Source organism: Montipora capricornis, chromosome 7, assembly GCF_036669925.1.
Source record: "Montipora capricornis isolate CH-2021 chromosome 7, ASM3666992v2, whole genome shotgun sequence".
Lineage (NCBI taxonomy): Eukaryota > Metazoa > Cnidaria > Anthozoa > Scleractinia > Acroporidae > Montipora > Montipora capricornis.
The window spans coordinates 27,628,894-27,651,393 of NC_090889.1; the positions used below are offsets into that span (position 1 = coordinate 27,628,894).

Sequence of the window (22,500 nt, forward strand, 5' to 3'; positions counted from 1 at the left end):
CATGGTTTGTGTAACTGGACCTATTATCTTTTACCTGGGACAGAGCATAGAAAGTCATATAGTTTGTAGGATGCAATGTCAACCATTCATCCCCTCGGGAATCCCCTCGACAATCGTTGTAAACAGCTCAACAAGTCCAAAAATCACAAGTGTGTAACCAAAAGGTACAAAATACCAGAATTTATTACATATCTTAAAATATTTCCCACCAGTGAAACTTGATAGAATCAATCACAACAAGCGGTTGACAATTCAGATTAAAATAATGATTGCTTCACATTAATAACTCTGATCAAGACCGCTGATCACACAATTGTAGCCTACATGATTGATACAGTAACCAACGCTCTCGTCAATTTTTAAAACTCTTAATTAAATATGTTTCCAAGAGACATTTTTATGCCATAACTTCCTATATACAAGAAACAATAATAATTGAATCTTTCATCCATGCTGAAACAAGGCACAGGGAATTAATTCATTGTCATTAAATATTATAAAATAATTAGGATAGTACGTGCACTCTCATTGGTCGATGGCTGTGTTTAGATGAGAGTATGTAAACATGGTTGTGACATTACACGAATTTGGATTGGTTTTTTGTTGTCAGACATACGTTTTGATTGGCTGGTAGGAAATATGAGAGTGTATCAAGAAAATCTGTTTCAATCAAGTAAAAAAACCAGCATTTTCCTTCATTTGTCGAATTGCTTTTGAGAAATATTTTAGAAAAGCAATAGAGGCCTTTTTACGTGTTTACATAGCCTCATCTAAATACTAAGGGAGTTGAAAGAATTCTCAACAGTTATGCAAACCCTCGACTGAGTCTCGAGTTTGCAAAACGGTCTCAAATTCTCCCAACTCACCCTTGTGTTTAGATGAGGCTATGCAAACAAGGAAAAAAACATGGACAAAATACAAAAAAATGCTGCGTTAGAGTGAGGCTAGTTGGTCTCATTAGACGAAGAGAAAATAATAATAATAATAATAATAATAATAATAATACTTTGTTTACCCTCGGATTTCAGAGTAGCCAGTAGCTAATATATCGGAGCATTTAACATACCGGTATACAATAATTTTGTTAAATCCCAACTGGCGGGAGCCAAACCAGTTGGCTATTTTACAAGTGTACCTGACCTGAAAAAAATTCAGTGAGTGGTCAGAACGCGGTCTTGAACCCAGGATCTCTGCATCTCAAGGCACAGGCACTAACCACTCGGCCCCTAACCATTGGGTGCCATTTATGAATATGGTCTATACCAGAGTGAAGTTTCTCGTCCCAGAGTGAAAACAAGTATTTGTGTGGGAATGATGCTTCACACTATAATATGCACTAATCTATATTTTGTCAATTTACTTGTTAGTCAAATGGAAAATAGCATAGGGATTAATAAATCTTGCAACCAATATGCATGGAGTTTTACTAATGTGCGAGCCAGCGAGCCATGCGAGTCATTGCTGCGAGTCAGCATGCGAGTCACACAGTTATTGAAAGCTAACCGTTTTAAAATGGGTGCTTAGACTTAATAACTGTTTATCAGTGCTATTTAAAATGGGTGCTTAGACTTAACTGCGAAATTCGCATGGCTCTCTGGCTTGCACATTAGGCAGACCCATACACACACATTACACGGCGCTTTCATGCTCTCCGGCCTCAATCTCCTCATGATCTTGGGCTCCAAACTTTTCCCTCATTTCACTAGCAAATTGCGTGAGGCCAGCCTCTTCACAGGCATCCACTAAGGTCCTCACTGTACTTCCCTGCTTTTCTGAATATAGTGTCAAAAAAGCCTCTGTTGGATGCGGCAGGCTAGTGAAAGCACGACATTCATCTGCTAAATTCAGCTTTTCAGCAACTCGTTGCCAGTACCCATAACCTAAAATCAGATTTAAGAGAGGACTGAAACATTTTCACTCAGTTCCTTCTGTAACTATATACCTTCCCATGACTGTTCACTGTCACCACTGTGTTGTACATTCATTCATCATGCTACCTATATCCGTTAAATATAACTGCAATAAGCCACCATGAGGGATTTCAGTCCTAGTAGTCTTCTGTAGCTCAGTATTATATATGAGCTTTTAATATCAGGAGGTCATAGCTTTTTTAAAATGCTTTTAAAAGAATTCAGATTGCATCCAAGTTTGCATGCACAGAAGTGTTGATCTCTCTAATTTGTCCTTCATCCATCAGTTAATGTTCATGTTCATTTCCACAGTTCAAATTTCAAATAAATTGAAATTTCACATAAAATTATTCTAAAAGACTGTGGTAGGTCTCTGATTGGTGTATGCTGTATGCTGAACAGCTTGTGTTTAATGCAAAGTCATGGGTTGGGCATGGAATGTGATACAACTATGATCTGATGGGCTGCATTCCATCACAGATCAACACTTCTCGCATTGAAATTCATAATTTCAGTGTTTCAGAAGTTAGCTGAAGCCCCCAATTGTGATGGATTGTTGTAACCATGGGATGACTCTTCGGAGATGCTATTCAAGTCAAAGAAACTAACAACTTAAGGACGTTTGCGCTAATTGTTTCTGCGCATCCTTACTGCGCACGCAAATCCACATGCCACGCCATGCCACGTCATGCATCGAGCGCGCGCGCTAAGTACTCAAATGAACAATGATAGGGCAGATGGCCATTGTTATAGCTTTGATTGGATTTAACGATCTTGGACGTTCGGTGACCCCTACTTTTCTTTTCAGAAACAGATTTCATTTACAATTATCTCCACATTGTCCAAAAATGAACAAAAAATCAATGTGGGAAATTAAAAAAATTGAAGATTTCTGTCCACAGGACATAGAATCCTGCCATTTTGCGGCTGCAAGGCGCGTGAAACTATTGTCGTTAAATGCGAACTTGTTCTTTGAGGAACCTCACCAGCTGACTAAATTCGCTTAAAAGGTTCATTTAAACCATATTTGGCAGAGAACATTTCCCTTCAAAGCGCTAATTGCAATATTTTGGGACTTGCAGCTACTGTGGTCTTCTTCGCCAAGGCAGCCTGATTTACTCAGATTTTGGTGTTCTTCTGGGCATGTTATTTCCAAAACGAAGTCGGTGACCCCCCATTTTTTTTACATTTCTGACGTCGCTAACTCATGATCTTTCAACGGTAAAATTTTCAGAAAAAAATCAATGTTAGAAAAATTTCGCGCGAACGTCCTTAAGACCTCCCTACCCTTTCATCCTTCAGATGAGATTTTTATTTATTATTATTTTTTAAATGAAAAAATGATACAAGTTAATAAAACGTTTCCTTCATTTTTTTTTCCTTAGAGAAATTTCAAAGAATTAAATATGTGGACTTCTATTTTTCCTTACCCTGACTGTCTTTGCAATCTAAATACATGGCTATGAAGCTCCTTTCTTCCACTAAGAGGGTTTGGATTGGTCGGTCCAAACCTGTTGGGGAGAGAAACAAAGCAATGAACGTTATTATTGCATCAGCTTAGGTGATTATGATCTCTTAAAACATGCTTAGTTCTGTTTCTAAGCGCTGTGCATCTTTAACCAAAACTACTTTGGTCGATCAGAACAGACGTGTACGATCAAACAGCCAATCAAAAAGCAAAGAAAATACATGCAGCCTACGTGGCATGGGAAAATGAATTTAAAAAGTCAGAATTGCTTTTGCCTCCCATTGGATAACAAGCATTTTGTTAATGAGAATATATGTTGTCATCAGAAACATAATAAGTGGATTTCAATCTTGTCTGACTATGTACAGGATTGACAAGGATGAAACAGCTGTCCATGGCTGCACAAGAATATGCACGGGTCATGAAAAGGTAATAGGCCTGTGTGAATTGGCCTCTTGTCAGTGTATGGGAATGTTTACAGAAAACAGCTTGAAATTTGAAACATGCTCTGGAAGCTTTCAAACTCGTTTTTGGTGACATCAATATTACAACACAAGACTCTTGGTTGCTTTTAACCCTTTGACTCCCAGTAGTGATCAGCATGTAAATTCTTTTCACAATTTCAATAAAATGACAGTCAGACAGGTATTGAGAATGAACATAATTATCAGCTTAAGAGGGGTGTGATCTCGATATATAACACCAAATTCTTATGACTACCCAACAAAGAAACCTATGGTATTAGTTGGGAGAATAAACATTTGGATCTTTCACCAGTCTCTTGCACATTGGTAAGCTGGGAAAAATCTCATTACCGATAATCAGTATGGGAATTTGTGCTTACCGCGGGGTATCAGTGGCAATTGTTGCAGTACAGTAGGATCAGAGGGTGTCTGCCTGTATTTTACAGCAGTTAACACCACAGTTGGCAGAGCAATAGAAATAAAACCAACAGAAACAACAATCCAAATCCATGACTTTTTGTAAAAAGGCTCATCTTCTTCACGTTTTCTAGCCCCTGTGGGATCTTCATATGTGGGATCTTCATCTGTGTCATCAGTACGTAATGTGGCTGTAGTATCATCTGTGCTAGAGTTATCAGTTTCCTTCCAGAGGGTAGCTGAAAAACATGTTTTTCGATCTACTTTAGTATCAGTCAATCAATCAACCGTTAAGAAGCTGATGAAAACGAAAAAAGCAACTTATACCGGTACAGCTATCAGTAAGTATAACTTACTTCGATTCAAGATGTTCTCTGTGGTCAATGCCTGCTTACTGCAAACACGGTCGTGTTCTGTTTTGCAGCCTTTGGTTTGGACTTCATCTACGCGACAAAGCGGGGAGCATTCAACACAACCTCCCTGTTCTCCTTGATCTGGGTTGAAGTAAAACCCTGCTTCACACCCATCGCACACAGTGGCTGAAGAGACAGTGCAGTTCTTAATGACCTTAAAATTTCCCGGAAGGCAGTTTGAGTTTTGATCGCAGCTGCAATGAAATAATATAGAGGCCACAAGCTATAAAAACTCCAACATTCCACATGCATTTGCTTTTGTTTTTTTCTGAATCAGATTTAAGGTTCATTTTATGACTATTTCATCAGTTCACCATACTGTCACATGCTACCCTCTTAAAATAAAGTCTGTTGATGGATTGATTGTCCAGATTAATGGCCATGCTCTAGCTTTAAGATGTAGCTTGTCATTATGAGCTGTTTCATTATCACCATTTTCTTAAGATTGGTGAATTTCAGATGCTTCTTTCCATCAGTCGGGGTTGACTTTTCCAGTGATCGTTTGAATGTAATGACCACGCGAAAACCCGAACCAAAGTCAAAAGAGAAAGCGACGGGGGATGGGGTAAGGAGGAGGAGAAGCAAGGAAGCCCACTCCTGAAATGTTGGTGAATGGAAACAAGCACAATGATTATCACAGCCTAACTAACCAACTTGAGTTGATGGGAAGAACCCTGGAAAAAAGAACCCAGACTTGACTTGGACCTATTTAAGTTCTGTGGCCTATGAGTTTGAGACCGGTCGTGGAGCAGGGATGGTGGAGGGTGGACTTCACTCACTTCCCACCAATGTGTCCGGGGGTCAATTCCCAGTTATGTAGGTTGAGTTTGTAGTTGCACGCCTTTTTCTCCTGGTACTCCGGTTTTCCCCTCTCATTTGATTTGATTTGCATTAACTTGTTGATTTCAGTTTACAGGGTCCCCAATTATTGCTCCGGCACTAGAGGACTAGTTTCTTTCCTTCTGAGCTTCAATTGAAGTTCTTCCTCTGGTGTGATGATTGTTGTCTTTTGACAATAGTAGGGTGCTTAAGGCTCAAGTACAGGGCGTTTTTGAGCTACAAACGGCAACTGGAAGTGAGGTTTGTACTACTGTCCTAACATGTTCACTTCTGGTTTCTGTACATAGCTCAGAAACGTTCCTTGCTTAATGAATCTCCCTAATGAAGCCTAACCATACCCTTGGCAAGCCTCCATTCCTGTGGTGTTAGAATAGTCAAATCCATGCCAACATGGTTGGCACTGCGTGTCCTTATACAGTTTACCATAACGCCCTCTCCAGTGGGGCATCCTGAGCATGGCCTGCAAGCTGTGCCATTCCAGAAGTGAACTTCTGGACAACGTCCATTGGCAGCGAACTGTAAAGTAAGAGATGCTAATTAAAGAATGCTCTGGGTTGTGTCATCTTGCGGGAGGGCAAAGGGGGCATGGGTTTTGAGAATGGCAGCAAGAGTTGCCTGACTTTAAAAATCGCATAACTAGCAGCAAATACTAATTTGATTCCTGTTTCTTCATCGACAAGTTGTATATTTTTGGGGAGAATCGCTTTGTGCCCTTTTCTAGTATTTGCTCTGCCAGTAATCACGATATAAGTGTTTTAACTGTTATCATGTTGCTAATAATTTATTAAAGACAATTATATGGAATACATCTGTTATAATGCAATATCAGCAGGGATATCAGTAGTCTTTCTTGCTTGATAGCCAAACTGAGCATGACTCTGAGCATGTACGGGTACATGTATTAACCCTGTCCAACAGGACTTGACTTCCCTTGGGCTAGCCTGACAACACTATCACGTTAGATAGATAACCGAGAGATACCCGAGAGACTGACACGATTAGAATGAGTTCTCCTCAAATGCAAATTATACAGGATGTGGTGTGTTATCAATGAATTAGAGAAATAAGTTGACAGAAAGTTAAAAATAGAAAGGCTGAAACAGTGCAGATCGCTTACAATAGAAGTACACTTAGCTTTTTGTATAGTTGTTCAACGTAGCTTTAACTTACTTGTGTTTGAATGCCAAACAAAACCACTGACCCCAAAAGTAAAATTTAATAATAACCCCAGCCGAAATGTTTTGAAATAATTTCTCGTGTATTATAAGCATGTTACAGCCCTCTCAACCCAAAAAGACCAAAAATCTTGGGATTTATCGACGGTGTCAAAAAGAACTAAAACCAGTTCATCACAATTAAGTTTTTGTTTTTGTTTATCATTGTTTTCCTCCATTTTGACAAAGTGGACAACAAACGTATCAAGATGCCCAAAACTGGTAAGGATAACCTTATTTGGCATAAATATGGTTGTGAGGTCCTTGTCTAGTCAACCAGTCAATCAAATATGACACATATACTTTAGAACTGTGGATGGCTACAAAAATCAATTTTACAAAGCAGAAATGAAAATATTCAAGGAAAATGGATTCCATCGGCCTGTGAATCTGTTTACCGTGAGATTTTAGTGTCTCATCGTGAGACCGTGAGATTGCCCTAAAAACCGTGAGTCTCATGGCAAAACCGTAAGACTTGAGAGGTCTGATGTAGATGAGTCCACGCTCTTGATTGCATCATGGGTAATCAGGGCAACATGGCAGGAAATGCAAAGGTTTGTATGGAAATTCAAAGCAAAATATTCTGTTCATGACTCTACCCTATAAACGTTCGCCTTCATAAACCAAACAAAATAAGTTCATGTTCACAACTAGGAAGAACTAGACTTGCTATTCGTTCTTTGGAATGGGTGTCTGGAAAACCCGAATAGCGAATCGCGAACAGTCGCGAATACAAACAACAAATAGTCACGAATAGTGCGAATAGTGCGAATAGTGGCGAATAGTCGCGAATAGTGACGAATAGTCACGAATAGTCACGAATAGTAACAAATAGTGGCAAATAAGGGTGGAGGGAGGGGGGGGAATTGTGATGAAATGACGAAAATTTGGTACCCAGTACTTCCTGGTCAACCGGGCAGCAACGTTGGATGGGATTTTTCCGCTAAAAAAGCAGAGATGTGTTGGCAAAGGACAGCTTGGTAATAAATGCACTGAAATCCTGTTGCTTATTTGTATAAGTAATTAACGCAACAGTTATCAGAGTAGTTCAATTGTCTCTTTAATCACAAACCACTTGCCTCACATTTTGATTTTATTCCTTTTTACAGAACGTGTCGGAAGGATGGAAAGCTGAGTGAACTTTAGCGGGAAAGAAGGTTGCCAAATATTCCAGTCTCGGCAGAACCGGGAATGGAACCCAGGACCTTAGGGTTGGAAGGCAGAGATCTTACCACTGCGCCAACCCCTCTGCTATTTGAGTCTACAAATAAAATTGTGCTGAGAAGGAAACCATTACTCGACTCCTGGCCCCAGAGGAGGCAGTGTGGCCCAGTGGTTAGGGCGCTTGCCTTGAGATCTGGAGTTCCCGGGTTCAAGACCTGTTCTGACCACCCGATGAATTTGTTCCTGGTAGTCCCTGGTTCAACTTCTCGGCTGCACTTGTAAATAGCCAACTGGTATGCCTCCGGCCAGTTGGGATTCTTAACAGTTATTGCTGTGTTCTGTCGTCTCGTTCATTGCGTTTCATTGGTGCTGAAAAGCCCCTATGGGGAGCAGCCAATTAAGTATGTATTGTATTGTATAATTGTTCAAACAATGGATAGCGCTATCCACCGGATAACTCATTTGGTTTTGCTGGTGTTTATCCACTGGATAGTGATTTATCCGGTGAATAGTGCTATCCATTGTTTGAACAACTGGGGCCTGGTGACAGGCTTCGCTTTTCAGAGTCCATCACCTGAAGATTGACGCGGATAGGATTTCAACCATAAACCGATCGTTTGAGGTTGACTAGCAATAGAGTTATTTTCACAGAGTTATGACACCAGAGTTAGAGTTAAGTTTACAAAATCCTGAATTCAAGATTTTGGCTGGTCTTTCATATACCAGTTCTGAAATTATTTATGTCCATAAAACAAAAGAACAAAGAAACATAACAATACCTAATTAGCAAGGCCTAATCTGAATAACAATGGTTCCTTTGTCCTCAGCCATTTTAATCTGGTATATGAAAGTCTACTCAAGACTTTAGAAGCCCAAAATCCTGAATTCAAGATATTGGAAATTCAAGATTTTAGAGGGCCAAAGAGAGGGACATGGGCAGACGAAAGCCAAGATGGTGGAAAGTTTGTCTGCCTGTGTCCCAGCATTTGTGAGGTATGCATATCAACAGCATTTGATTATAACACAAGACTATTCTTTTATTTATGAACTGTAAAGTTTATTGTGTTATTACTGACTGTCTTAGAAGTAATTTAAGCCTTCGATTTCTCATAAATTTGAGTTGTTGATTGTGACAATGCATTGACTGAGCTAGAATCTACTGTATTTTGCGAAAAAAAAACAAAACAAGACAAAACCTTTAAACCTGTTAAAGTGATAGTATCACAACAGTTACATTTCTCTGTGCGGTAACCCAATTCAAATGAAGAATAAAACACCGTCTGATTGATTGATTGAAAGTGTAGAATTTGAAAATCAAAAATACAAGCTCTTCGTATCTAGAATGAGACGTTATTTAACTTAATTATTTGCATTTGCCAACACTTTTCTTAGAGTAGCCCTTGTAACCTTTTGGCTCAAACTAGTGGCTCACTAATCTCAGACTGCATCGGATTGTAGAAGAAAAATGTGGACGAATGCGAAGCTTCAAATATAATAACAGTATTTACAAAATGCAGATCTTCGAATGTACAATTTCTGCATTTCTGGTGTTTTATTCTTCGTTTAGGTCATCCCATAGAGAAATCTGACTGTTGTCATTCTTGAACTTTTCATTTCTACAGGTTTAAAAGTTTCGTTTAGTTTCCCAGAATACAGTATTAAAGCCAGCTTACAATCAATGAATGATCACGATCAACTACTCAAATCATTTCTAATTGGAGGGCTGGTTGCTTCTCAGAAAACCGATAATAACATAATAAACTCTACTGTTCATAATTACATGAATTGTCATTTGGAATAATCAAGTGCTGTTGATATATATATATACAAGCACCTGGAAACGGGCAAACAAACTTTCCGCCATCTTGTGTTTCTTATGCCCTAGTCCCTCTCTAGGGCCTAGCTTCCAAACTGGGTGGCTGGAAAACCCGAATAGCGAATAGCGAATAGTCGCGAATAGCAAACAGCGAATAGTCACGAATAGCAAATAGTGCGAATAATGCCGAATAGTCGCAAATAGTGACGAAATGTGGTACCCAGTACTTCCTGGTCAACCGCGCAGCAACGTGGGACGGGATGTTCCCGCTAAAAAAGCAGAGATATGTCAGCGAAGGACAGCTTGAGCCCTGCAAAGAAAAGGTAAGAAATGCACTGAAATCTTGTTGCTTATTTGGATAATTAATTAACGCAACGGTTATCAGAGTAGCTTGTTTGTCTCTTTAATCACAAACCACTTGCCTCACATTTTGATTTTATTCCTTTTTACAGAACGTGTCTCGCCGGATCGGACAGCACAGATGGGGATGATGAAATTTGAGTACTAAAATTTATGTTCAGGCGCCACTGTGCGAGGAGATGATCATGAGCTTGATGTATTAATGAAAGTGGTTTTAGTTTTACATTTTGACGTTTGTTCTCCTTTAGAGTGTTTGTAAAAGCATGCACAAAACTCTCTTTCGACGACAGGTGAGCATATTATTTGCTTTGATTACGAAATTGTTCAGCATAACGCGGTGACCATTGAAGACTATTCATCACTATTCGCGACTATTCGTCACTTTTCGTCACTATTCGCACTGTTCGCATTATTCGCTATTCGTGACTATTCGCTGTTCGCTATTCGGGTTTTCCAGACACCCTTCCAAAATCTTGAATTCAGGATTTTGGAAACTTAATTCTAACTCTAGGACAACTCTATGAAAATAACTCTAAGAACAGCTGTCCCCAATCGTTTTTGTGTAGTTTGCTTACCTACGGTGATTCAAATCAACAAGATCGATTAACTGGAAATCAGCCAGCCATCATATAGTACCAAATCGTATGGGTCCAGAGCGTTATTGGTTAGCGCTCCTTGTATGTGAAGCAAATTACCTTTGGACATCAAGTGTAGTCCTAGTATTGCAATTTTTAAGTGGAAACTCAAGACACATGTTTTTAAATTAGCACATTATTAATTTTTTGTTATTTATATTCTCATATTTAAGTGTTAATTAGATACAATATAATAGGTTTTAGACTTTTTGAACTGATGTATGTAAAGCGAATTTGAGTGTATGTATAAATAATAAATTCTCCTTCTTACTATTACCGGTATTATTATTATTAAATAAGACTCCTCTGCTCCCTGTGCTTATGGCCTTCGTTCCATTAGGTAGCCTTGAATTCATGTAACTTTGGTAAACTTTTACTAGTCTAAGAGTACTCTTAAAGTTCTGTACATAGTTTGCTTTCTTTTAGCGATAATTGCTGGTGAGCCTTAGCGTGGCAGCATATTCTTAACAATATTAGAGAAAAAATCAAATTTGTGGATGTAAGATCGGAAGCATGCGCAGTCGATTGTGGTGTTACGTGCAAGTACAGCCTCACAGCCTTCAAGAATTTTGGTTTTATGAACGGAGTTAATGCAAATTGGCCACCGTACAGAAATTCTAAAAGCTGACGTTTCGAGCGTTAGCCTTTCGTCTAATTTGCATAAAATAATAATTTCACCTGTTGTGCGTGGCTCTTCGGAAAGAAGGACGACTGCTCGTGGTCTAGCTCGTGAACTGATTTTCTCTTCGCTCAACGGTTGACTACGTTGAAGAACAATTTGACTCGGTGGTCAAATGTAAGAGGTTCAAAGACCGAACTTGTACGGTTGAATGATGATCAATGACGACCCACTGGAAAAGTACGCGACTCGAAGACTGTGAATGTAGTTTCTAAACTGTGGTGCTGCGTCGGTGGGGAAGTAGTATACGAAACGTCAGCTTTTAGAATCTCCAACGGTCGCCAATTTACATTATCAACTCCGTTGATAAAACCAAATTTTTGTATTCTACTTCCCCACCGACTCAGCACCACAGTTTCTTTAGAAACTACCCCCTTCACAGCCTTCGAGTCGCGTACTTTTCCAGTGGGTCGTCATTGATCATCATTCAACCGTACAAGTTCGGTCTTCGAACCTTTTACATTTGACCACCGAGTCAAATTGTTCTTCAACGTCTTCAACCATTGAGCGAAGAGAAAATCAGTTCCCGAGCTAGACCACGAGCAGTCGTCCTTCTCTCCTCAGAGCCATGCAATTATTTTATGCAAATTAGTGGTAAAAACGAGTCGTGTCACGCAATCGCGCGCTCTGCTATGTCAAAGAAAAATAAGAGACTACTCGCAGTCCATTTTCACGCACGACAATAAATTTAAATTGTCGTTTGCTCAACTACGCTCAGCATTTCTCCTTTGCTGAAAAGGGGCCAGAAATTTCAGAAGAACATGAGTTTAAATTCAAAGACTGAACTGACATGCCATTGTTTTGAAATTATCCTAGTAACGCCTGCATTACAGGCTAAAGATATGCACACAATTCTTCGCTCTTTTCATACTTCCACGCACATTGCCGGTACCCTCTTGCTTCAAAAAATTTGCAGGTGTTCAAAAAAAAACAGTCACTGCTCCCAGTTTAGACTGCGAGCAGTCCCTCTTCAGTTAAGTCTAAGCTCCGCAGGACTGGAGAGAGCGAATTTTCGTTCGCTTCGCTCGATTTCCTCACTCGCGCTTTCCTCGCTCGCGCGACCATCCTAAGGAACTGCTCGCAGTCTACTCCCAGTTTCCACGCCAGCACTCACTTTCACACTGAAACTCCTTGTTTCGTACCACGGGTTAGGGCACTACTGATTTTGAAGATTCACCAGGAAAATTGAGTCCTCAGGATCTACCAATGTTTTGAACTAGTTTATTCAGCAAGTTTTTCTTGCACATGCTAGCTAGTCAAGTGAAAGCGAAAAAATACACGTGTGGGACTCCTATATAATAAATCGAATAAGACGAAAACAGAAACAAGAAAGCTTTAGAATATAATATTGCTATACTTACAATTCTGTACGGCGTTATCCCGCTTAAGACCAACAATTTTCCAGTTTTTTGCTCAAAGGCGTAAAACACACTTTTCCGATAAAGCTGTTCTTTACTACTGATATTCGATTCCACTAGTACTTACTTTATCCTTAGTCAGGAACGTGATCTAATCTAATTAGTTGATCACGATTTGCCTGCAATGACGGGAATCTCGCGTGATCGGTCAAATCACGTAACAAAGCAAAAACTTAGAAGCCCACGTTATCTTAAATAAACGAAAATTGCTTTATCTAAAAAATATCTTTTAGCGAAGTGCAAAACACTCCTAGTTTATAAATATTGTACAGAATCGTAAGTTATTCTATATTTTGTTGATATTGTTTTCTCGGAAAAATTATGTGATAGCTACTCTTAAATTCGAGAAAAAGATAAAGTTTATGTATGTATGTATTGTTACTAATATGTTTTGAAAAATGTGCCATGTCATGATTGTTTTGGCTGAAGTTAGTCCAATCAGACCCTAAGGGCAATTCGTCAACTGAAGTAAAAATGTCCCTTCCACTTCAGTTGAATCATAGGCAGCCCAAGTTCGCGTCACTAGAGAGCGTGTAATTGATTGCTAGTGGAAGATGACCTTTGACTAAAAGTGGTGTTGCGTTACAGGCAGCCGTTGAGAATATAAACGCGTTGTAAGACTTTGTATGGGAAATAAAATACCGAAGATTATGAAGCCTAAAAACGCTCAATTTAACGTTCATTCAATAAAATGAATAAAAATGACTTACCTCTGGTGTATTTTTGTGCCTTTTGGAGCTTATTTTACCGTTTCGGGAATTCCGTGTTTTCAGTGGATTTTCGAGTCGCAAACCGCCTCTGAGCTGACAACGGTCGGAATCGTAGTGTGCAGCCTTGACTTCGTCTTAGAACATTGAAAACACGGAATTCCCGAAACGGTAAAATAAGCTTCAAAAGGCACAAAAATACACCAGAGGTAAGTCATTTTTATTCATTTTATTGAATGAACGTTAAATTGAGCGTTTTTTAGGCTTCATAATCTTCGGTATTTTATTTCCCATACAAAGTCTTACAACGCGTTTAAATTCTCAACGGCTGCCTGTAACGCAACACCGCTTTTTCTCAAAGGTCATCTTCCACTAGTAATCAATTATTACACGCTCTCTAGTGACGCGAACTTGGGCTCCCTATGGTTGAATGTGAGTTATTTGATTACCTTCCTGTTTCCGAATTCCGATACATGCAGTTTGTATTTTTTATGTGGGAGGGGGGGGGGGGGTGTGGGGGAGGAGTGGTAGGGTTTCGAGCAGTTACCTGTACTCGCAAAATTCAAATGAATGAGAGTAGGGGTGCAGGACTGGCGTATTGGTGAGAGCACTCGCCTCCCACCAATGTAGCCCGGGTTTGTTTCCTACGCGTCATATGGATGTAGGTTGAGTTTATTGGTTATAAACCCTGCTCTCTGCTCCAAGCGCGAGTACTCCGGTTTTCCCCTATCCTAAAGAAGAACATTTTCATTTGATTTGCGTTAATTTGTTGATTAGTGCTCCAACGCCAGACTAGGCACAACTGTGCAGGTTAGGTTCCGTTGCGTTCATGGGATCACGTGGGGACTCGTGGACTTTGCTTGGCTACGTGACAAAAGCGTAGAGTGTTGTGGGACCTCAAAATTTCCGCAACATCTCACTTTGCCTCATTCTTACGTGAAGGGATAGCTAACAAAAAAATTATTAGTAAATTTGCTTTCTTTTTCACTTTGGAATAAATTGTCCATCATGTCATGGGTTGAGCTTTGCATTTGCAAATTAGCCCCTTAAAGTAGTTCGAAAAAAGACGCAAGACTAACGGAAAAACGACTAGAAAACGTTATGAAAGCTCGTTAAAACATTTTCTACTAGAGATTTCCATCATGCCAATCCACAATCTAATTTAAGATTAAAAATTTCGAAGACCATGTAACCCTCTAGGTGAAACCACTGAAGCGAAAACTGAACTATGAAGATTCCACATCTTGCCCAAATTTTCTAAAAAAATTATAACTTCAGGTCAAAGAGTGGACACCTACCGTTAAAAGGACCTTCGCTATAGAGAAAACACTTTTAGTAGACTGTATCGGCACTTTCCATGACCGAAACGCTCTTATAATTAAAACCGCACCCACAGAAGTTCCACGTGTTTCGTATCGCCTCAGTTACCTTCCTTCTGTGATGTTGGCTGGTAGAAGTGAAAAGGAGCTACTATTATTTTGCTGATTGAGGTAGCAAAATAAATGTTGGCCGAGGAAAAGTTCAGGTTCATTCCGCTATTCCGCTTTTTTTGGGTGTCATTCCGCCTCATCCCGGTGTCATTCCGGCTCGTTCCGGTATATTCCGGTACCATTCTTGTTCATTTCGAACCATTCCGGGGTTATTCCGCCTCATTCCGGCATATTCCGGTTTATTCCGGTATATTCCGTTCCAGTGTTTAGTCTTTTCACTTTTGAATAAATTTGTGCATTTGTTGATCAAAGGTCAGAAGGAACTTACTTGGATGCGAAAAAAGAGTAGAAAACGTTATGAAAGCTCGTTAAAATATGTACTATTAAAGATTTCCATCGTTCCCATCCACAATCTAATTTGAGAAATATAAAGATTTCGACACATCTAGAGTTGCAAATGCCGCTCGCAAAGTGAAACCATCGAAGCGAAAACTCTCAGAAGTATGAGAATTTCACATTTTGCCCAAAATTTCTAAAACTTCAAGTCAAAGAGTGGACACCTATTATTAAAAGGGCCTTCGCTTTTGAAAAAAAGCTTAAAACGTAGACTGTATCGTCACTTTCCATGGCCGAAACGCTCTAAACTGAACCGCGCCTACAAAAATTTCCACGTGGTCGTTCGTGCAAAGTGAATTTTACAACCGGGATTTTACATTCAGTCTGATAGGTAAAATGCTTTCAAATTCAAGTCTAGCCCAACAAATTGTTCTCGCATCCGAGACAGGGGACACGATAATAGTTATAACGATAAGTTTGCCCTCAGTTTCCTTCCCTTTTCACAAACCAAGAATGAAAATGCCAGCGGGAATGTGGACTCGCGTGACTATGTAGGCGCGTAGAAGTGGTCACAAGGAGAAACTTTAATTTTGGACTCGATTATAATTATTTCCTGATTCAGGTACGAAAATAAATGTTAGGTCGTAAACCAGAACTAAAAATACAGATCCCAATATCTGTGGTTTGCCTCCTTTGTGACGCATACGTTCACAGAAAACCAAACTCTGTTGAAGGGAAACATTTAAAGGTCTTTAAATACTACATTATATTCTTTCAAATGATGACAAATTTGGAGGAAAAGGTAAAAACGCGTCTCACAACTCAAGCTATCATGATCACAATGTGATCAGTGAAACGCAACAATTCGAATTGTTTGTGATGTTCAAAAAAGTCAGTCAGAAATTATGCAAACTCCTGACTGCAATTTCAGCATATTTCGTTCAACGGGTAGTGTCGCGCTATTTTAGTCAAACTTACGAACACCATTTGCATCAACGAAGACTAAAAAATAATGCTATAAGTATATATAAAAAAAACAACAACCATTGAGGTGTACTGAAGCTTGGCTTCAAACAACAAAGGAAATGGTTTGCAACTTATGAAAAAACTGGCCTTTTAAAGTTTTCAAAGTTTGAAGACGGTCTTCTAAATACGAATAGCTCCTTGTGCCATAGATATACTTCATATCTTCTCAGTGGGTTGTCAGGAATGTTTTTCGTGTGAGATATCTGGCCTGTACGTGCTCTATCTCATGGAGTCGTCCGTGCCACCACAGTTAGTTTAGTTATTTTTTTTTTACATATTACTCTTACGGGTTCAAAGTGCAGTGACTTGTCCTTGTCAATGCAATCTTGACAAACTTTAGACAATTTTTAATCAAATCCCTACTGCATAAACGTTTACATAGTAAGAAAGTACAAAGATGAAGACGGCACTTGCCAAGAGTAGAAACGTCGACGTCCAGACTTAATTAAACAGACAAAGTCGGAAATGCTACTAAGTGCATGGCCACAAAATTAGCAAAGTGATTAAACATTTAGTACATTGCTTTGACACATCGCTCGGAAAATCTCTAGTACTAAAACTGATCTAGTAGTTATATTTTTGTTGCTCAAACAGGGACACTGAAAAACGCAGACTGTGCAGACCGTCTGTAAAATGAAAATTCCGTTAGCCTGATTAGGCCTAAATAACATTCAGGTTAGCCTTTTTACGGTTAGCTCTCAATAATAGCGAGGTTAACACCATAAAAAGCAGTCTGCTTTTTGGCGTGACCGGCAAAAATACAGTAAACAATAGGAACTTGACACAAGTGGAATGTTGTTGCATTTGCGAATCGAATGGATAAATGAATTGTTTGGAGTTCAATTTATTCTTCCTGATAGCTTGGAAAGGCAAAAGGGGGTTTCATGCTAGGTAGTGCTTTGCCCCATTTTATCGTGAAGGAATAGCTCACAAAAACCGATTAGTTAATTTGCTTACTTTTCCACTTTGGAATAAATTTGTCCATGTGTTGATCAAAGGTCAGCACGAATTTACAGTAGTTTGCCACGCTCAATTCTCGAAAGAAAAAAATCATTACTAACGAAAACAAGACTAGAAAACGTTATAAAAGCTCGTTAAAACATGTTCTATTAGAGATTTCCATCATTCCCATCGACAATCTAATTTTAGATTTAAAAATTCGAACACAATGCAGCCCGCTAAGTGAAACCATTCAAGCGAAAACTTCCAAAACTATGAGAATTCCACATCTTGCCCAAATTTTCTGAAGATATTATAGCTTCAAGTCAAAGGGTGGACACCTACCATCAAAAGGGCCATCGTTATAGAGAGAAAACTGAAAATATAAACTGTGTCGTTAGTTTCCATGACCGAAACACTCTTTAACTTAACCGCACCCACACGCACGCACGTGTTTGTACAGAGCGCAATTTCACAATTATTCTGACATGTAAAATGCCTTCAAATTCAAGTCTATCTCAACAAATTGTTCTCAAATTCACTATTACTACTATACTTTCACTATTATTTCCTGATTGAGGTAGCAAAATAAATGTTGGGTCGTAAACCACTACAAAAATAATACAGATTCCAATATCTGTGGTTTGCCCTTTACAGATGCAACCAGAAACTCTCTTGAAGGGATACATTTAAATAGCACATATAGGAAAATTATATTCTTAATTAAGAGCGCCCAAATATTTTACGCTTACCGTTAGTCCAAAAATTGCAAGGTGAAGATCTAGAAGAAATACTGTAAATAGCAACATCTTCAAGACTTGCTTTGTTATAAAATTCTAAATGGCTAACAATGGACAGCAAGTCTTAAAGCCCCCTCTTAATAAACATTTATGCAGAGTTATGAAGCCTTTTGTGGCTTTTTGTGGAGTATTGCGGGGTAAGCACATTTTTGCTATTAACTTTTGGCAGAAAAATACAAGCCCATATCATCCTTCCGGGGACTTAATAGACACAACAAACTTTTTTTTGTGATGAAATTTTAGAATCTTACCGCATGTGTTTGTTTAAAAGACTATCTTATAAATATGCGGAATTTTTTTTTTTGAATGAGACGTCACGCAGCGTGACCAAGAAATTGAGTACGTGGCATGACGAATGAATGTCCGTATTCGGGTGCTTACCATTTTGACGGAAATTTCGGTAAGAGATTTTTGACGGATGGTACTGGACATTGCCTACCGAAGAAATGGGAAATGATATGAGCCGTGCCATTCGTGAGTTCATTTCCGAATGCCGTGAGAGTCTGGATACAAATAAAAGTGGCGGCTAAGGCCCGTCAAGTGAAGTGATGTAATCCTCTTTCGACTCGTCGAATCGTTGTTCCGATTTGTCTCGTCGTCTACCGAGTTCGTCGCGTCGATTTCCGCTGTTCTTCTTCGAGTAAAGCCTAATCAGTTAAACCACGTTTTCATTTGGTTTTCTTCTTTCTTACGCTTTTTCTCAGTTTTCGCTTTGCTTGTTTTTTTTTTTTTCTGCTTTACACTTTTATCTTGATTTTTTTTGGAAATGCCAGTACAGTTTATCCAAATATGTCACAGGGCTTGTTTTGGGCTTCCGTATCTCGTAATTTTCAATATTAGAGTTGTGCAAAAGTATGCAATATTGAAGCGAATACATCAAGTAGGCTAAAAAACAAAAAACATAGGAAAATATTGTGCATTGAACATGGAGTGTCCATATCATGGGGGCACCCAACGCCAATTTTCGCAAAATATCTGTTCGGAAGACAATTTGAGATCTAGAATTTTCGGAACATTTGCTATAAAATTAATTTCTTGCTTGCCTGCCTCTCCAAGGATTTTCGAAAATCTGAAAAATGCTATAATTGCCCATTTTAACGGATGTTTACCCTTGAAAGGTCACCTAGAATTTTAGGGAGCCTTTTTTCTGGCTGAAATTTTCGAAGAGATAAGTTTTGATCTGTATAGTTTTCGGATCATTAGACTTTCAGCGAGGAAATCCGAAGAGATGAAAAATGTTTAGGGGATAAAAATATGCCTATATCTACCGTTTAAATACTAAAATACGTTTAACAATGCTATGGTTAAGTGGTTTTGACTGATATCATGCAGTCAATTTTGACCCTCAGGGCAATTGTCACCTGATACGAAATTCCGACACGTGCATTTCTTTTGGGGATGGGAGGAGAACCGTAGGGGTGGAGAGGGGTGGTATGGTTTCCAGCAATTACCTGTACTCACAAAATTCAAATGGGTATATTAGGGGTCCTTTCCTTTCCGTTTTCAACATCAACTGTGGTTGCACTTTGCGTTGTAAAAACCATAAATAAATAAATAAATCTAACGGTGACGTAACGTGAACCTTGAAACTTAAACAGTCAACTTAACCTTGTGCCATGTCTCCTTTTAGGCTTTATGCCGACAATCTAGCATACAAAATAGAACTAACATTGATTAGCGATAACTTATTGGGATTTCTTGACATAAATTGCTTAATCAAATAATCACAAATTTGGACGAAAAGATAAAACGCGTCAGAACTCAAGCAGTCATGATTGGAAATTCAACAATTGGCTTGTGCTAAATTAAATGAGCTTAAATGCTCATGTTAACTTAAAGACCACTTGCACGTGTAAACTCATAAAGGTGTGTTATCAAAACAGTCAACAGAACTAGGGAAATCAAGGTTGTGTCATGATGACTAACGAAAAAAAGGATTAGAAAACGTTATGAAAGCTCGTTAAAACATGCTTTAGAGATTCCTATCATTCCCATCCACAATCTAATTTTAGAAATAAAAAAATTTCGACAGAGTTAATTTATGCAAATGCCGCTTGCAAAGTGAAAGCATTGAAGCGAAAACTCTCAGAAGTACGAGAATCCCACATTTTGCCCAAAATCTCTACAGATATCATAACTTCAAGTCAAAGAGTTTACAGCTACCATTAAAAGGGCCTTCGCTTTTGAAAAAAAGCTTAAAACGTAGACTGCATCGTCACTTTCCATGGCCGAAACGCTCTTAACTGAACCGCGCCTACAAAAATTTCCACGTGGTCTTTCGTGCAAAGTGAGTTTTACAACCGGGATTTTACATTCAGCCTGATAGGTAAAATGCTTTCAAATTCAAGTCTAGCCCAACAAATTGTTCTCGCATCCAAGATAGGGGATACTATAATAGTTATAACGATAAGTTTGCCCTCAGTTTCCTTCCTTTTTCACAAACCAAGAATGAAAATGCCAATTGAATGTTGACAACGACTCGCGTGACTATGTTGGCACGTAGAAGTGGTCACAAGGAGAAACTTTAATTTTTGGACTCCATTGGTGTTATTTCCTGATTGAGGTAAGAAAATAAATGCTGGGTTGTAAACCAGAACAAAAAATATAGATCCCAATGTCTGTGGTTTGCTTCCTTTGTGACGCATACGTTCAATAGCAAACAAGAAACTCCGTTGAAGGGTAAACATTTAAATAGTACGTAGGAAAATTCTATTCTTAACTAAGAGCGCCCAAATATTTTCCGCTTACCGTTCGTCCAAAAATTGCAAGGTGAAGAAGAAATACCAAAAACAGCAACATCTCCAGAAATCTGTGCAACGAGCTGAACCTTCAACAGTTACTTCCAATAAAATTCTTCTGAAATGGCAAACAGCGGAAAGCGAGTCTCATTACGTGTTATGCGGAGTTGATTGACGTTAAGAAGTGTTTTCTGGAGTTTTCACGGTGTAAGCACATTTTTGCTGTTGACTTGTGACAGAAAAATACAAGGCCATATCACCTTTCTTAATTGACACAACAAACTTTTTTTTTTTGCGATGAAATTTCAGAATCTTATCGGGTCTGTTTGTTTAAAAGACTATTTTATAAATAATGCGTAATTTTTTTTTCAAACAAGAGGCTACAAGTAGCCTATACTCGGGCCTGCAAAAGTAAGAAAAGAAAAGAGAAAAGTCTCTCCTTCTTACATCGGCCTTACATTGCGATTCTCATGATGTTCGACTGTGTATGTAGTGAATACCCGGACCCAGATTATCTTCATTACAGGAGTTAACAATGACCACTGGACCATGGAAACGAGGTAAAAATAGTGTATTTATTCCAAAGTGGCTAAGCACATTGTTTTTTGCTGATCGATGGGTATTCTTGCTCAGTGTTTGAGAAAGGAAACGCTGATTGAACGGTTTAAGATGAAAAGAAATGACTCATCGAAACATCTTTTGTAGAAAAAAATGAAAGAGAAACGAAATTTACATATGAAAACATCTTTCCAAGATCAGTGACCAAACTTTCGTGCAGTGCTGCACGTAGAAACTTTGTCACGTGCGCGACACGTGAAGATCCGCACTATATCTCAACACTTGAAAATACTTTCAGAAGAACACAAGTTCTTTGAGGATGGCCATGCCAAATGAATCCATACCACGAGAATATAAATACTCACAGTAATTTGCACCCAATTGTCAAAATAAATAACTATCGCGACATGAATAGCCCTTTTAGTACGGTCACGTTCATTAACCGTATTTTACTGATAGGGCAGTAAAATCTCATTTAAAGAGAAGTTCAGATACTTGTTTATGTGCAAAATACATCGAAGCATAAAGTCTACAAATACCTATTTTACCTTCAAATACTTACCCCTGCATAACATTTTAAATTCCGTTTTCCGTGAATCTTCTCATGATTACATGTGTTACATACGAACTATTGAAATTACTAGCTTTACAATCAGCCTCGTTAATCCAATTTATTACTAAGACTTGTTTGCATTACTAATTAACACGAAAAGGGGTAACTTGGGAACTTTTAACAATATATCCTTTAATCTAACCCAAAATCATTCAGATATCCAAAACGTCCTATGCATGATCCATTTCCTTCGCTTTTGGGTTTGTCAGCATTATGATTTGCAATATTTCAGGTTTACGTGTTCACAAGTTTGTTTTTGTATCTCGAAGATGTTTAGATTTCCAATTACAAACTCTGTGTAAATAGTTCACCCTTCTGAGAAAACAAACCAACAACATTCTTTTACAAATCGTACGTACCGGGTATTCCTGATTTCGGTATTAAATTTAACTTTCATTTTCCAACATACACTTTTAAGTTTAAGGAACATGCTTCCATGTTTTAAACATCATTTTGCATTTACCTGTTCATCCACGCTTTTGGAAAAGTGTCACATACCACGTATTACATTTAAACGCATACCTGAGGTAGCTCCTATAGTTGTGTTTATGAGCA

At 38.7% G+C, this 22,500-nt stretch overlaps 2 protein-coding genes across 2 annotated transcripts in view; both read right to left on the bottom strand.

Moving 5' to 3' along the window:
* Positions 1 to 1,629: 1,629 nt before the first annotated feature.
* Positions 1,630 to 22,500, bottom strand: part of LOC138055831 (uncharacterized) — a 28,903-nt gene continuing 8,032 nt past the window's right edge. Inside the window, exons 3-8 of the mRNA XM_068901701.1 lie at positions 20,785 to 20,892; positions 5,851 to 6,028; positions 4,616 to 4,866; positions 4,214 to 4,498; positions 3,341 to 3,421; positions 1,630 to 1,880 (exon numbers count right to left, since the gene is read on the bottom strand). Of these exons, the coding sequence (XP_068757802.1) occupies positions 1,630 to 1,880; positions 3,341 to 3,421; positions 4,214 to 4,498; positions 4,616 to 4,866; positions 5,851 to 5,969 (987 nt within the window). The 5' untranslated portion in view covers positions 5,970 to 6,028; positions 20,785 to 20,892. The remainder of the gene's footprint in view (positions 1,881 to 3,340; positions 3,422 to 4,213; positions 4,499 to 4,615; positions 4,867 to 5,850; positions 6,029 to 20,784; positions 20,893 to 22,500) is intronic.
* LOC138056737 (uncharacterized) overlaps positions 8,995 to 22,500 on the bottom strand; it is a 26,012-nt gene continuing 12,506 nt past the window's right edge. Inside the window, exon 4 of the mRNA XM_068902605.1 lies at positions 8,995 to 10,016. Within this exon, the coding sequence (XP_068758706.1) occupies positions 9,783 to 10,016 (234 nt within the window). The 3' untranslated portion in view covers positions 8,995 to 9,782. The remainder of the gene's footprint in view (positions 10,017 to 22,500) is intronic.